The sequence below is a fragment of the Passer domesticus genome, chromosome 7 (genome assembly GCF_036417665.1).
Source record: "Passer domesticus isolate bPasDom1 chromosome 7, bPasDom1.hap1, whole genome shotgun sequence".
Classification (NCBI taxonomy): Eukaryota; Metazoa; Chordata; class Aves; order Passeriformes; family Passeridae; genus Passer; species Passer domesticus.
The window spans coordinates 53,101,555-53,116,897 of NC_087480.1; the positions used below are offsets into that span (position 1 = coordinate 53,101,555).

General features: G+C 55.0%; 2 protein-coding genes across 2 annotated transcripts; one reads left to right on the forward strand and one right to left on the reverse strand.

The window, feature by feature from the left end:
• Positions 1 to 1,439: 1,439 nt before the first annotated feature.
• On the reverse strand, positions 1,440 to 11,353 carry LOC135305229 (E3 ubiquitin-protein ligase HECTD3-like). The gene is made up of 21 exons (XM_064428700.1): positions 10,905 to 11,353; positions 10,676 to 10,836; positions 10,195 to 10,287; positions 9,801 to 9,936; positions 9,243 to 9,358; positions 8,843 to 8,956; positions 8,368 to 8,450; positions 7,821 to 7,986; positions 7,275 to 7,356; positions 6,184 to 6,366; positions 5,654 to 5,706; positions 5,280 to 5,344; positions 4,743 to 4,846; positions 4,305 to 4,424; positions 3,894 to 3,983; positions 3,345 to 3,551; positions 2,826 to 2,955; positions 2,354 to 2,428; positions 2,083 to 2,164; positions 1,892 to 1,963; positions 1,440 to 1,634 (listed from the first exon to the last, which is right to left on the reverse strand). The coding sequence occupies exons 1-21, from the start codon at positions 11,229 to 11,231 to the stop codon at positions 1,550 to 1,552; spliced, it is 2,544 nt and encodes an 847-aa protein (XP_064284770.1). The 5' UTR covers positions 11,232 to 11,353; the 3' UTR covers positions 1,440 to 1,549.
• A 141-nt stretch (positions 11,354 to 11,494) lies between these two features.
• Positions 11,495 to 14,928, forward strand: UROD (uroporphyrinogen decarboxylase). The gene is made up of 10 exons (XM_064428706.1): positions 11,495 to 11,577; positions 12,304 to 12,416; positions 12,492 to 12,571; positions 12,751 to 12,813; positions 12,912 to 13,109; positions 13,337 to 13,498; positions 13,776 to 13,913; positions 14,054 to 14,154; positions 14,409 to 14,475; positions 14,659 to 14,928. The coding sequence occupies exons 1-10, from the start codon at positions 11,555 to 11,557 to the stop codon at positions 14,821 to 14,823; spliced, it is 1,110 nt and encodes a 369-aa protein (XP_064284776.1). The 5' UTR covers positions 11,495 to 11,554; the 3' UTR covers positions 14,824 to 14,928.
• Positions 14,929 to 15,343: the final 415 nt, after the last annotated feature.

Consider the following 15,343-nt stretch of genomic DNA (forward strand, 5'->3'; position numbering starts at 1 on the left):
ACAGGACTTCACACCCACCCAGGGAGCATGGAAGGCCCTGCTGCAGGCAAGGGCTGCCATAAATAGCTTCCCTAATTCACCCTGTGCTCTCTCCACTCACCGCGATGCAGATGGCAGCACATGCTCCTTCCTGGTCCTACATCCCTTTTAGTAACAGCTCTCCTCAGCAGATCTAGGAATACATGTTTCAAAAGAAACTCATGAAGGGAGGGACTTTGTTTACAACTGGAAGTGATTTCTGGATGACAGACTCCTTCAACAGAGGAGAAAAAGCCATGAAACATTAAGACAGGATAAATCTCAACTTACAGCATCAGCCCCCCTCCAGTGCAGCCCCAATGACTCACAGTAGTGGATGTCCAACAGGCCACACAGGCTGAAGATGGAGCTGGAGGTATAAATGTAGACTAACATCTAGCAGCACCCAGTGCTAGGCAATGGCCAGCCTTGCCCAGAGTTGGGAAGATCCACAAATACTTCCAAATCGTTGTGAAGGTTTCATTGCCCACTCCTCAGTCAGAACATGTCTCCATCTACTTAAAGAGCTCCAGCTCTTTGTATCTGGTTTCTACACTGCCCTAGGGCAAATGCTTTTCCTATTCACCTGAAACCTCCATGTCCTTTCCCATGGATGAGAGGGGAGGAGCAGAGCCTGGCACTGCCATAACCTCTGCAGTCTGGAAGATGAACTTGGCCCTGACAGCAGATCTCCATGAGAACTAGAATAGATTGAATAGATTAGTTGTAATACTGCCATTCAGGGGTAAACTGAGGCTCAAAGAGCCTGGGAGAACAGCTGCCAGGCCACCAGCATGCTGGATGCAGAACTAAAAGAACAAAAGGGAAGCAGACAGTTCCCACCCACTGTGAGGAAGGAGGTTCCCCAGCAGTCACTGTTGTGTAAGAGGTGCCAGGAATGACAGCAACTCAGATTTTATGTGATGTAAAAGCATGGGAGTCCCTTTGGAATGACACAGTCCTGCTGTGCAGGTCTGTTATGACACCTGGTGGCCAAAGGCACCCCTGCAGCACCTGCCACCAGCCTGCCCCATTCTTCTCAATCCTAGATGAATGATCTCATTTCCACTGACCTCATGTGATGTCAGGAACAAGGTAACAGAGTATGGTCAGGACACACTGAGCATCTTGGCCATCCCCTAGTATCAGCAGCAGTTCACAGTTCTCTGTCCTGTGCTGTAAGCTGCTGTGCAGCTTTATCTCCTTACCCCACTTTTGTATGAGCAAAGTGCAGCCTGGAAGAAGTGAGCATTGTGGAGCTACAAGAAGATGTGGAGAAGAAACTCATTACAAAAGCCTACCAGCTTTTTGATGCATGAGGGCTCAACCAGGGTTCCATCATCACAATCACATTTATAATCCAAGCTAGCTCCCGTCTTGCTGAAGACCCAACCCTTCATGTCAACTGCTGGGAGCCAGGCTTCACACCTATGTATTTATTATATATACACATCCCGTGGGGACAAAGGAATGCTTCCCACTGCATGGTTTTCTTGAACAATTGTCCATGCTGCTTGTTCAGGCTGCAACATCACTCTTCCCACGGACTCATATCGGTGTCAATGGCCACGCAGTTATAGGCAGCATAGCGCAACTTCTCTTCACAAACCTTGGCTCTAGGGATGGCAGGAAGGAAAAAAAAGATAAAGGTAAGGAGGAGTTGCTATTGCTGCATTTGCCAGTTGAGAGGACAAGATGGTTTCTGAAATGGAGGATGTGCCTTCACCAGGGGCTCACAGAGAGAAACTCGGCAGCCACGTAGGACAGGCATGGGATGTAACTCTGGCAAAGTGATGGGGCCCAACGGGTCAGCACCAAGGTTAAGAAGAGAGCCCACACAGTCCTCCAGACACAGGGAAGCACCAAAACTTACGTGGCATAGTTGGGCAAGAAGAGAGTGCTGGAGCAGGTGGATGACTCTGGCAAAGCATCTGTCGTCTCTGAGCTGGGGAGAAGGTGACAAACTGGTTAGAGCCAGCAGGCCAGCAAGGCAGGGAGCCCAGACAACCCACCCCTTTGGCATGGGATCTGTCAGCCTTGCAGTCTACAGAAGAATGCACTAACCCCATCTTGTCTGGATAGATGTAGATCCGTGCTGGAAGGCGACTTCTGCCAGTGACAAATCTGAGAAAGCGGCTGCGATCCTCTGTGAAGGAGAAGCAAAGACATCAGCAAATCCTACAGGGATGTGAGCTGCAGTACAGCTCCTTCTAAGAAGCCCCTACACCAGCGAGCAGTCCCTTCAGCCTAGCTGCCTGCTTTCCCTCCCAGCTCCCAGCCAGCAGGCAGAAGCTGTCATGGCACAAGATATGCACGGACAGAACAAATTACTCACCATTGGTGAAGTTATTGAGTGCTTCCCAGAAGTACTGAACACGGGTATCCTGTGGCTCAAAGTCCTCAAACCGGGCTGTCACAAAGGATACAGAAAAGAGTTTAATAAAGATCTGAGCTCTTCCCTCTTTGGCAGTGGGTGCCTGCAGGGTTTGACCACATAGACCCAAGGTGCAAGAAACACAGACAGTCAGGCCCCTCCCAGGAAGCATAGCCAGATCCACGTCTCAGCTCCACAGAGGCTCAGATACTGGCAGCCTAGGGATGCCCCAGCCTCTACTGTGAGGCCCAGGACAGAGTCAAAGGACACTCCTGTCCCCATCAGCACCCAGCTAAAGGCAAGAAGTACACAGGACCATATTCTCACTGTAAGAAAGGCTAATACTGGCTTCCCACACTTCTCCTTGTGCTAGCTCAGACAGAATACAGTCTTGCTTTCAGGAAGAGAGTTTTCAGCAAAGCCCTTCACTTACTGAGCCTCTTCAGGGCATCCACTGTGACTTCAGGGTCTCCACAGACCTTTTTTTCTAGTTCCTGCCATGTAAGGAGGTCAAGAACAGCTTGGGGTACCACCTTCAGCAGCCCAGCCTGCATAGCCATGATCTGAAAAGGAGACAAGGCAGGTAAGCAGCATGTCTTGCCCATTTCCCTGACTCAAGGTTGATACTAGGTACTCTACTAGATTCAAGCCATGTGACTGCTCAGCACATGCTCCAAGGAACCTGAAGAAAGAGGACAGGATCCCAGAGAGATGCAACCCCATTCACTGACAAAGCCTGTGTCAGAGCTGTGAATAAAACCCCCCATCACCCATACTACTAGAAGCCACTTTGCTTCTCAACAGCTTCCTAGGCTCCAGGACCCCACTGAAAGGGCTGGATACCATTGCCCTAATGAGCACAGGGACACTAACCCCAGTGCATTTTACCAGAAAAAGGCTGGGGGCAGGTCTCTGGGAGCCAGTGACCAGCCACAGGGTGGGACAGTGTCACCTGCTCCTTGCTCTCCTCCAGCCGAGCCTTTTGCACCAGGCGGATGAACTCCTTGCGGTCCTCGTAGCGCACAGCGGTGCTGCTGCCGTTGGGGATCAGCTCCACCATGCGCTGGTCACTCAGCACTGTCGTGTAGGTCAGGTCATTCCCAAATTTGAACTCAAATGTGTCTTTATCCATGACTTCCATCACCTCCAGGAGCTTCACCTGTCCAGGCACCAAGTAAGTGCAGGTTAGAGAGATGGCCAGAGAGTAGTGATGTGCCCAAGTCCTCATCTTCTCCCTTCCCAAACAAGTGACAGTGACACAACATGGGATATGCTGCTCTTAAGCTGTTTAGCAGACCTTGGGCCATTGCATGCTTGAAGCAACAGTCAGCATGGCTGCATCTCTACAAGAGCATTCGGAGCATCCTTATAGCTGAAAGCTGCCCTTTGTTGTGTTTATTTGACAGAGGAGGAAGCAACTACATGAGGACAGGGACACAAATCAGCACCTTGCTGAGCGCCACAAGGAATAGTATAGGCACAGCCTCCCAGTCCCTCTCACCAACACGGAGTCCACAGCAGGGAAGTCTTTGCTCCAGCTGACCTCCTCCCCTGTTAACTGTTTCCAAACAAAGCCAGGAAGAGCCAGGACCTGAAGAAGAAAAGAGATTTTATTGAGTCTGTGTCAAAGATGGAGATATGACTCAACAATGCAAACACAAAGAGGCTTTCCTACTTCTCCCTCTGCAGAGCTCATCGTAGCTGAGTAGAGACCAAACACTTTCTCCCAAGCTCTCAGCATCATCCCCCAAAACTCAGACTGTGAGTTCTCCAAACTGCTTGGCCCCAAATACCACTTTTCCCACTATGTGACCACAGAGCCTTTCCATGCTCCTGTTAGACAGGCTGCAGGAGAGGGCTATCAACTCCCTTTGCAGCAAACCTTCTCAGAGGGATAGGGTTGAAAACTTACCAGAAACTCCTTTCCCCTCAGAGCTGCTCCCATGATCTGCCCAATCCACTCATACTTTGGGAAGTCTTTACAAGATGGGTTGGGGACATACATATCCCTGGCTTCTCCAGTGCCATTACCCTGTTGGAGTGAGAGGCAAAACTCCAAGTCATAATTTCAGCACAGCATGAAACACCACAAACTACTCCTGCCATGCCTCTGGCCACTTCTCACAGCAGGAGTGGGCTAAGCCCCCCCACCCCTCTTGGCAATATTCCCAGTGACAGACTGGTATCCAGGCACCTGTCAGCATATTCTAAAATGAAATGCCACAAAGCAAACTACCCAACCCCTCACAAAGAAAAGCTTAAAGTATGTCTCTGGCATGCAAGGGCACAGGGACAGCGCTGCACTGCCAGGCATGGAAGGGTTTGCCCCAAACATCCCGATGCACAGCACCTGGTTGGATGTGCGCACGAAGAAGGGCAGAGGCACAGGGGTGTCTGCTGAGCTGGGGCACAGCTCCTCTGACATGTCTGCCAGGCTGTCCCGAAAACCACCACCTGCAACCCCAAAAGAAGGGCATTCTTAGTGATGCGATCTCCCCATGTGTGATCCTCAGAATTATGGAGCAAAGATGAGGATTTCTGGTCCAACCTGGCCCTGGGTTGAGCAGAAGGCTCCTGTTAGAGCCTTATGGCACTAGAGAAAGTAAGACAAGAGAAGTAACATCTCTGCCTGGCCTGTGGAGAACACCCAAAAGGATCACTAGCACTGGTAAAGCGCCTGTTAGTGACTAATGGAAGTTTGGTCCCCCTCCCAGCAAACAGCACTGTTTATCTGGAACACAGGCAGAGGTGGCAGGACAAGGCAATCTGCCTTCCCCCTCTCCTCCACAGGAATTAACACTGGAACCAAACAAAAGCACCTACAGCAACAGTCACCTCATCAGCCCCCGACTGCTCCAGAGGAACTCTGGCCTCCTGCAGCCCCTACCTTGGTCGATGATGCCCTCTGCGATAAATTTGCACTCCCACCACTGGTCATAACGCAACGGCCACCTGTGGAGAACCAGGCATCACCTGAGGTGCTGCTCAAAGCCAAGGGGGTGCTGGGACAGGCACAGCAGGGACATCAAGGGACTAGCATGGAACAGTCTGAGTTTAGGACAGGACTTTATCTCCAGAGACAGCTGCATCCTCAGTAGGGAGGTGACACCTTGGGGAACGGACCCTGACCTCATGGCTGAGCTGGCTCCTGTCCTAGCAAACCTTCTCCAGAGTACAGGACAAAGGCTCCCCAAACACCCTGCTGTAACAGGACACAGCTCCCAGCACTGCATGGTGCCTTCCCTTCCTGAGACTGCTTACCTATAATCTAGAGGCTTTTCAAACTTGTCTGAGGGTTTCAAGCCTTCATATACCTGCAAGAAGCAGAGACAATCAAGGCTGGTATTCCCTCTCCAGGGAAACTGGTGCCACATGAAGGCAGGTACATCAAACACATGAAGTCTCACAGCAGTTTGGGATGTTGTGCATGCACAGAGCCCAAGATCTGTTGGTGGTTGGGAGAGAATGTGTACAGGAAGATCAGAATTCTTCGCTGTCTTTTTAGTGCGACAGAATTGTTACACTCTCCACTAACAACATGCAACAGACAGCATCTAGGATAGAGTACAGATTTCAACTCAGAGGTCCCAAATCCCTCCTAGATGTTACTCCTGATGGGACCAACACCACATGTAATTACAGAGACTGTGAGTCACGTGAAGAAGCTTTGAAGGCTTGATCTGTCTCCAGCTCCAAGCTCCCCCTTCCACCCATCCTAATGCAGATAATTTTGATTTTGGGATGCCCCAGTCTCCCCAGAGCAGCAGGGACCCTTGCAGGAGAGACAGTACCTGGGTGAAGACAGCATTCTTGCAGCTGGGGTCCAGGGCAGGGTTGTCCCGGTGCTCCATGGCCAGGCGTCGGTTAATGTAGAGCCTTGGCATGAAGTTGGGCTTGCTGGTCTCCGAGTCCTTCAGACACTGGGTAATGAGAGCTGTGCGCTTCTTGGACAGCAGCAAGAACTGCTTGATGTGCTGCCAACAGGGACCCACAAAACGTGTCACCTACTTTCTGTTGAAGCCATCACACCTGCAGGTTTCTCCCTTTCCCAGGGCCTTCGCACACAGACACATTCTCATTGACAGTATTTGCTTCTCCTCTGCCTCTGAAAGATTCTGCATTCTGGCTTAAGGGAGACAACAAGCTCAGCCCTCAATCCAGCAGCTGTCATCTGATGCTGATACTCCAGTGTTGCTTAGAGTCTCCTTTACCCTCACTCTCACCAGAACACTGGTCTTACTATCCCTTTTAATTGTAATCAAAGCCAGCTCCTCTAAACAAACAAAAATCCCCAAATGCTTTGGGTCCATGTTGACCTGGCACAGGAATTACAGTGCTTTCTGACACCAGGCCTGGAAACACACAGAATAGGGCTATCCTGGTAATGTCCAGCATGTGTATTCTTGGAGAGGATACAAGGAAAACAGACAACTGGAGGGATGAACTCAGCACTATGTAAAGGATGAAAAGCAAAAGCTTATTAAAGCCAGGAAGAATGTTACTGGTAAAAGCCTTGATGTTTGGACAAGCCAGCTCAAAGCTGCTGGCAGGAAGTGCAGGAACAGAGCGTCCTGGGCTGAGATCTTGGAGGGGATGTGGATCCAGCTTGCATGCCCAGTGCTGCTGTGATCCAGACCCTTTGAGGGTGAAATGTTCTGGTTTGAGTCCACTTGTTAGCCCACAGCTACATGCTTCTACATCAGCAGTTTAGCAGGAAAATAAACAATATCACCTTTCACAGTGTTAGTGACTTGAGCTCAGGAAGGTATTTCCCTCCAGCTGCTTTAAAGGCAATAAGCCCTGGCTGCTTCCCTTGCCACAGCACAAGCACCATCGCCCTGCCAGACTGAGGCCCCAACAAGACACAGAACCAACTGCTCACCTTGAGTTTGCTGAATGTGCCAATAGTGTGGTCCCAGGCTGGCACCAAGTGATGCAGGACACTGTCCAGGAGCTTGATGAACCTAAATAACAAAGAACAAGGTATTGCAACAAGGAGTGACGGGGATCTGCACAAATCTATTCCAGACCATACATCCCTGAACACAAGCAGAAAAATAACTGATCCAAACCAAACCCAGCATAGTTTTTTACCTCATGGTTTTTTACCTTTGGTACTAAATTCCCACTCCCTGGGCACTGCAGTGATTTTGCATCCCTTACAAGTGACTCTGCATATACCTGCCCCTGAGACCGCACAGATATGTCGTGCTTGTGACGCACAAGACACTGTAAACTTGAGCTACAGAACTCCTCTGAAAGCACAAGGCAGCCACCCCAGAGAGCCCACTTTGTCCCCAAATGACTGCTATCTTCTCCAGGGTCCAAGACATCTTTCTCAAGAGGAGTGTCATAGTTTTCCAGCTTCCAGCCATGTGCATCAATCCCTGCAGGCAATGGCTCCTGTCTGCTCCCCTCCACACAGCACCTTTGAATGAGCACGGCCCGTCGGTACAGCAGGTCAGGGTCAGTCCCTTCTAGGCGAGGGTATCGCACCAAACTGGGCAACTGGAACATGTCAGCACTGAGGCCCAAGTCCCTCTGTCGGGAGGATTTGATTTTGATGCCTCGGATACGAACATCAATCCCATCATCTGCCAAGAAAGACCATGGATGATATGCTAAGATCACAAGAAAGCAAGCCTTAAATAAAGTGCACGAGGTCTATAAGCAAAACAGTAGGAATGTACCAGCTCCAACAGCTCTGGGGCTGGGCACTGAGAGCTTCAAATACCTCTGTGAAGAAGAAGCAGGGCATTTACAGGAGAAAAATAATTAGATTATTGAAGGCAGAGAAAGATAGGATGAAAGCTGAGAACTTGCAAAACTTCAGATCTCCCAGGAGTTTCCCAAGGTTCTTTTGAATCTCATCTAAAACAGCCCACAGGAAGAAGAAGTACAAATCACAGAACAAACTCTTAATGTACAGTATTTTACAGGTGCATTATGGATGTGGCCCCAACAGTTAGCCCTACCTCTGCACTCCACAATCCGGATCTCAATGACAGGCAGGTGTGTTGTCATGTCCTCAAGGATGCACACATCCCCAATATAGCTCCTGCAAACACAGAAGAGATGAGGATTAAAGGGCTGTTTCCTTGCCCATCCTGCCAAAAACCACTCAGGCACTTGTAAGGGAAGACAGTTTGCATCTTTTGAAATAGCAACCTATGGCAAGAACTCAGTTCTTGCTAACAATTACAGCTGATTACCTGAACCTGCTGAATGCCTGAACCTGGACCTGATGCAGGTGTAGGTACCATGATTCCCACAGGTACCTGATGTGTCCCGCAACTGGATGAGGAGATTCCTGATGACTGTACCATGCTATTGTAGGCAGAGTGAACCCACATCCCAGAGAGCCTGGCTTGTACTACATGACTGCTTAAGGTGCTCAGCAGCTTGGGCCCCTGCAAGAGCCATGACACCCTGTGCACCTCCACCACTCACTCATCAATGCCGACGTCGTTCAGTTTCTTCAGATTGTCCCCCTCGCCCCCATACACAGCGACCCGCTTGGGCATGAAGTTCTCATCAGTGGTATCCACTGTCAGCAGCAGCTTCCTGCAAAGGGAAGCAGGACATTAAGGAGAAGGCAACTGCACCTGAACACCTCTCGCTACTCCCTCTCATCACCTGGTCATGTTGTTACCAAGCTGGGATTCCCAGGTACCTGTGACAATGCTAAAACCACCTCAAGCCCAGAGCCAGCTAAGGGCTGAGGGGCAGGGAGGGCAGGGCAAATTTGGGCCATGACACTCAGGCAGAGAGGGAGTGGCAAAGCTTGCTCCAGTCACTAGCCAGCATGTAGAGCAGAGATAACTCTGTAGAGCAGACAGAAATGACTCACTTGACAATGGTGCCTTTCTTCATGTTGAGCCGCACCCAGTGCTGGCCCTGGGACCCATCGCTCTCCCAGTACGTGTCGGCATGGCTATCAGTCAGGCATGACACATTGAAGTCCTCCTGCAAGGGGGCAAGGGAATGCAAGGAAGATCAGATGAGTGCAGGATTAACTTCTCTTTAGTGGTTACTTTCATCATGACTCTCCATGTCAGAGGGTATCACATTGGCCTGTTCCCTTTGCTGGGCTGTGAGTAGACACTGGCAGTGCAGAGCATACAGGACACTGGGGTTGACCCTCTGAGGTGCTCTGGGGTCACACACACAGCACAGGGTATCAAACCCTCCCTAACATCAGCTTTGCAGCTGATATTAGCACTGGCTTCTCAAACCACTGTCCCTCCAGGGGCTGCAGTATATATACATACATGCTGCATGATACTCCCCAGGTTTTTCTCCCACATCCTCAAACAGAGCCCAGTCCAGAGCAGCACAGCAAGCACTACCCTTGCTCCCCAGCCCCACAGCACAGTGGGGCTGATGTAGCCTTGTCCCTTTAACCCACCGTGTAGGACGAGACATCGATGCTGTCCACGTACTGCTTAACGCTGCCCAGGTTCTCATCCTCCTTCCCAATGTGGTCATACAAGAAGTGCACCAGGTCCTCATCACATTCATAAGTCCATGTGGGGGGCACAAACCTAGCAGGGAAAAGGGATTACTGGGTCTGGAGAGCCAGAGGCAGCCTGGCTAATGGGTCAAAAAAAGGAAGGTCCACATCCTGCTTGCCTTGCTCGGTTTCCTGCTTTTTGCAGGCATATCTAGGACAAGACTGTGGTGTGCAGAGATGCCTGTCTTCCCCTGTCTCCCCCAGGTCTGCAGGAGACAGCTGTCTGGGCAGTCACAAGTGACAGGAGCTTGTCCCCCCACCACAGCAGAAGCCAGGAAACAGTTCATACCTAAGCTTCTCTACTGCAGCCTCATCCTGCTCCATGGCCCTGGGCTTTGCTCCGAGGCGCAGGGAGTATGTCAGATCCACCACCTGCTCCCATCTGAAACGACACAGAGAAGTGGAGTGAGAACATCCCAGGAGGAACAAGAAGTTGGTGATTGAGGAGTAGTTGTGAGGGGAAGATTTGGGTTTAAAGCCCCACTGTGCTCCATCCTCCATCACCTCCAGCATCATCTGTTGCCCTTTCCTTTCCAACCATGTCTACTCCTTCCACACCCCGCTGGGCACGTGACAAGCACAGTGCCCGAGCCAAACCAAATTCACTCCACATCCGGCATCCCTCTTGCCTCACTTCCATGAAACCTGTCCAAGCAGGCCGGGGTTCTCCAGCCCAAGGCAGGAGGGGCTCGGGAATCATCCCGAGCCCGCACAGAGGTGAGCACCTCCGAGCTCCCAGGGACCCAGCGGACACCGCGGCGGCCCCGCACCTGATGACGGGCTTGTAATCCACCCCGAACAGCTGCTGCTGCCGCTGGATCCGCTCCGTGGACTCCACGGGCACCAGCCGGTCCCCGCCGTCGGCATGCTTGCACACCAGCACCCATCCCTCCTCGAGATCGCAGCCGCTCCGGTACTCCTCCAGCTGCTCCTGCGGGGACAGCCGGCGGTCAGGCGAGGCCGGGCCGGGCCCTTCGCGGGCCGCCGCACCCGCGTTACCTTGCTGAGCTTGACCCAGAGCCCGGCGCCGTTGCAGTACTCCTCGCCGGTGGCGCGCAGGCAGCCGCCCTTCCGCACCTCGATCGTGGCCCGCGCCGCCCGCTTGCCGCCCCGCGCCGGCCCCGGGCTGTCCCACACGCTGAGCAGGCTGCGGGCGGCGGCGGCCGCGGCGGCCGCGGGGTCCTTGCAGATCTTGTACTGCACCTCCCGCGGCACGTAGCAGAGCGCGGCGGGCAGCGCCCGGGCGCGGCGGAAGCACTCGCTGCACTGCAGCAGGAACCGCAGCCGGCCCAGCACCTGGTGCGGCGCCTCCCCGCCCGCCCTCATCGCGCTCCGGCCACCGGCTCCGCGCCCCTCCGGTTTACGGCGAACCCCGCCCGCCGACGGGCAAGATGGCGGCGCCCGGCGGGACGGACGTAGAGCAAGATGGCGGCGCCCGTGCCACGTACAGGGGAGCAAGGAGCGGGGCAAGATGGCAGCGTACGGAGGGGCGGGAAGGCGGGCGAGGGGCGGGCCAAGATGGCGGCGGGAGAGAGGCGGGACTACGTCGAGATGGCGGCGCCGACGGGGCGGGACGGGAACGGGGCGGGACGGGGGCGGACCGCGCCGCGTCGGGAGGCGACGGAGAGGCCGGGGAGCGGCGCAGGAGCATGGAGGGTGGCGAGCGGCTCCTGTGAGTATCCGGGACCGGGCAGGCCTGCGTCCCTTCCTAGTGTGGCAGCGGGGCCGTGTTCCGGCGCCTGCACGGGGGGTGCTGGTGTGCCTCTGGGAACGGCGATCTGGCGCTGTGGGAGCGCGGGGGATGGAGCTTTGGCGCTGAGATCCTGTGCCGGGGACACTGGAGGGAGGCACTGGGGTGGCTCTGGGATTACGGTGCGGGCACAAGGGTCCGGTGTGGGTCACTGGAGGGCTCCGGGCGGGGAGCCAGGCAGGGGATCCTGCTCTGGGAGGGATCAGCAGGGCCCCTCGGGTGCTAGTGAAGTCCCTGGGCCCAGATGGAGGTTTTGGGGCTTTGTCCCCGCAGCCCCGCGGGTGCCGGGCTGCGGCAGCCCCCGGCGGGAGGCCGGGCACGCGTGGCCGGGCACGGACCGGGGCCGTGCAGCCTGCCCGCCCCGCGTCCCCAGGCTCCGGCGGCAGCGGCTGGTGGCCCCGATAAGTTAATCTCGCGGGCCCTGCGCAGCGCATCCCCTCTCTGCCGGGGGGCCCGCGGTCCTCAGCAGGGAGAACTCCTGGGCTGCGGTGGGGAGAGTTTATCGCATTTGTCACAGAAGGGCGCAAGCCTCTTCTGCGGTCAGGGAGCGGGGAAGAGCCGCTCACTCTGGCACCGCAGTCGTGGGGGACTGGCGGGGCACCCAGACCCCTCGTGGGTGACACCCCGCACCTGCTGCTTGCTCCGCAGCCCCAAGGGCTTCCCCAAGCTGAAGAACGACACGTTCCTGCGCGCGGCCCGCGGCGAGGAGACGGAGCACACGCCGGTGTGGTGCATGCGGCAGGCGGGGCGCTACCTGCCCGGTGAGCGGTGCGGGCTGCGGGGAGAGCCGGGGGCCTCAGCAAGCACCCGGTAACGTTTGTGGTGCTCCCTTGTAGAGTTTCGGGAGACACGGGCGTCACAGGATTTCTTTGCCACGTGCCGGAGCCCCAAACTGTGCTGTGAGCTGACACTGCAGGTGAGCACCACTCAGGGGCCTGTGTGTCCCCTCTCTCTGCCCGGATGGGGAGAAACCTTGGTTCTGGCCTCAGGAAATTGTGCAGCCCTTGGGGACTCCACTGCCTCCTGTGCTTGACCAGGTCCTCCATGGGTAGGGAGTCACAACCCCTCACTGATGTTGCCTCTTCCTCTGTGCAGCCACTAAGACGATTCCCCCTGGATGCTGCCATCATCTTCTCTGACATCTTGGTGGTGCCCCAGGTAAGAGCCACGGCCAGTGCCACAGGGAGCAGCAGGTGGTAACCGGGCAGAATTCAGAGCTGCTCCATTCCTGCTTCTCCATTCTCCCCTGTCCCCAGGCGCTGGGCATGGAGGTTGTCATGGTCCCTGGCAAAGGACCCACGTTCACAGAGCCCCTGAAGGAGGTGGAGGATCTGCTGAAACTGCGACAGAAGGTGGATGTCACCGCGGAGTTAGGTTACGTCTTCCAGGCCATCACTCTGACACGACACAGCCTGGAGGGCAAGGTGCCCCTCATCGGCTTCTCGGGGGCACCGGTAAGTGCTGTGGCCCCTCTGAATGGGTTTCACTGATGGGCTCCTCTGCTCTCTTGGGGTCAGACCAGCTGTGGGTGCTACATGGGTGTATAACGGGGGGCATTCAGTGCAGGGGCAGCTGTGCCCCAGGCTCTGGGGTGTTCACAGGTCCTACCTTCAGCACTGTGATGGGGACTTTGTGTCTTCTTTCATCTCCATCACTCTCCTCACTTCACTCCTCCCCACAGTGGACGCTCATGTCCTACATGATTGAAGGTGGTGGCTCCACTACAATGGCCAAGGCCAAGAGCTGGCTCTACCGTCACCCCGAGGCAAGCCACCGTCTGCTGCGCCTGCTGGCTGACGTCATCATTGACTACCTGGTGGGGCAGGTGGCTGCTGGAGCGCAGGTGTGTCCTGGGCAGTGGGGACAGGGCCAAGAAGGAAGGCAGGGACTGGGGATAGGGAGCAGAGAGGATCCAGCATCTGGAAGGAGGAGGAGAGACTGAGTTGCTGCTCTCCCAATCCCATGGGAAAGTGGTTGAGTTGTCATCCCTGGAAGTATTTGATAGACAAGCAGATGTGGCACCTGGGGACATGCTTTACTGCTGGATTTAGCAGTGCTGGGTTGTTAGACTCAATAATCTTAAAGGTCTTCCAGCCTAAAGGATTCTGTGTCCCTGGCAGGCGCTCCAGCTGTTTGAGTCCCATGCAGGGCACCTGGGCCCAGAGCTGTTCCAGGACTTTGCCCTGCCTTACATCCGGGACATTGCTCAGGCTGTCAAGAGCAAGCTGAAGGAGGAGGCACTGCCCCTGGTGCCTATGGTGAGTCAGGGCTGCCTGGACTGACTGACATCTGGGCGCTGCTGGAGAGGGGTGCTTCCCCTGGTACCTGCTTCCCTCGGTCCAGCCTCTGGAGAGGGGTGTGAGCCACAGCAGTGGCTGCCCATCTCCTCCCTCCCCAGATCATCTTTGCCAAGGATGCACACTACGCCCTGCGCGACCTGGCCCACGCTGGTTACGAGGTCGTTGGTCTCGACTGGACCATCCGGCCCCAAGAAGCTCGGTAAGAGTCTGGCTCGGGGCTCAGGTGTCTGGGCAGCATCCCAGACCAGGTACTCTGACCTCCTCCTCTGCCCTGAGGCATCCCAGGCCTGGACATGGCTGCTCCAAAGGTGGGGATAGTTGCGCCACCATGCTACAGCTTCTAAAGGCTGCGCTGAGGGGTCCTAGGTGTCCTGTGGTGGGGGCTGCAGGCTCCTGGCTGCCCTCAGTCTCTGTACCACATGCAACAACTCACCTGCTTCCTCCTTGCTGCAGTGCACAGATAGGAAAGGATGTCACCCTGCAAGGGAACCTGGATCCGTGTGCTCTCTATGCGCCCAAGGTGAGCCATGGCTAGTGCCAGCAACTAGGCCTAGCTCTAGCCTCTGTTAAAGGCCTTCTGCCTCAGCTTTGCCACCTGCAGCACTGGCTCATGTCCCAGCATCCCCTCAGGCTAGCTGAGTGGGACTGGTGGGGTGAAATACCCTGAGCTGGATTGGTCTGACACATGGTTTCCTACCCACAGGAGAAGATTGGCGAGCTGGTGAAGAAGATGCTGGAGAGTTTTGGGACCCAACGTTATATTGCCAACCTGGGCCATGGCCTCTACCCTGACATGAACCCTGAACATGTGGGTGCCTTTGTGGAAGCCGTGCATGCTCACTCCCGTCATATCAACAAGCACAGCTGAGCCTGGGGCCTTGGGAACAGGACTCTGGTTTGGGCACAGTCACCCATGTTGTCACAGGGCTCACTCTAGGCTGGGCTGCAGCATTAAACCAGGACCTTCTCTGCAGCAGCCGTGTGGCTCTGGCTGGGGGGATGGGGAACTAACGGCCCTGAAGGAGATGGGAAGTCATGGCAGGCTGCTAGAGGAGCATGTGTGGTGAGGGGGAGCCCCTGAGCCCCATCCTGCAGGTCAGAATGGGGAAACGGGGATGGCAACAATTGTGGAGGATGCCTCTCCCTGCCAGGCTGCAGTGTCCATGCTTGCAAGAGAGGATGTGAGCACAACAGCCATCTCCTGAGGATGGATGCACTCAGCCCTGCCGGGGAAGGTGGGCTGCCTGAGGCTGGCAGGGTCACAGCCTGGGAGCTTGGGGCTCACAGCCCTCCACAGCAGAGACTCAACATCAGCTGTCCCACAGTCCTGCTCAGGCTGAAATGGGCAACGTGTCCTCAACCCAGGGTAGTCTCAAGGGACTGGGAAA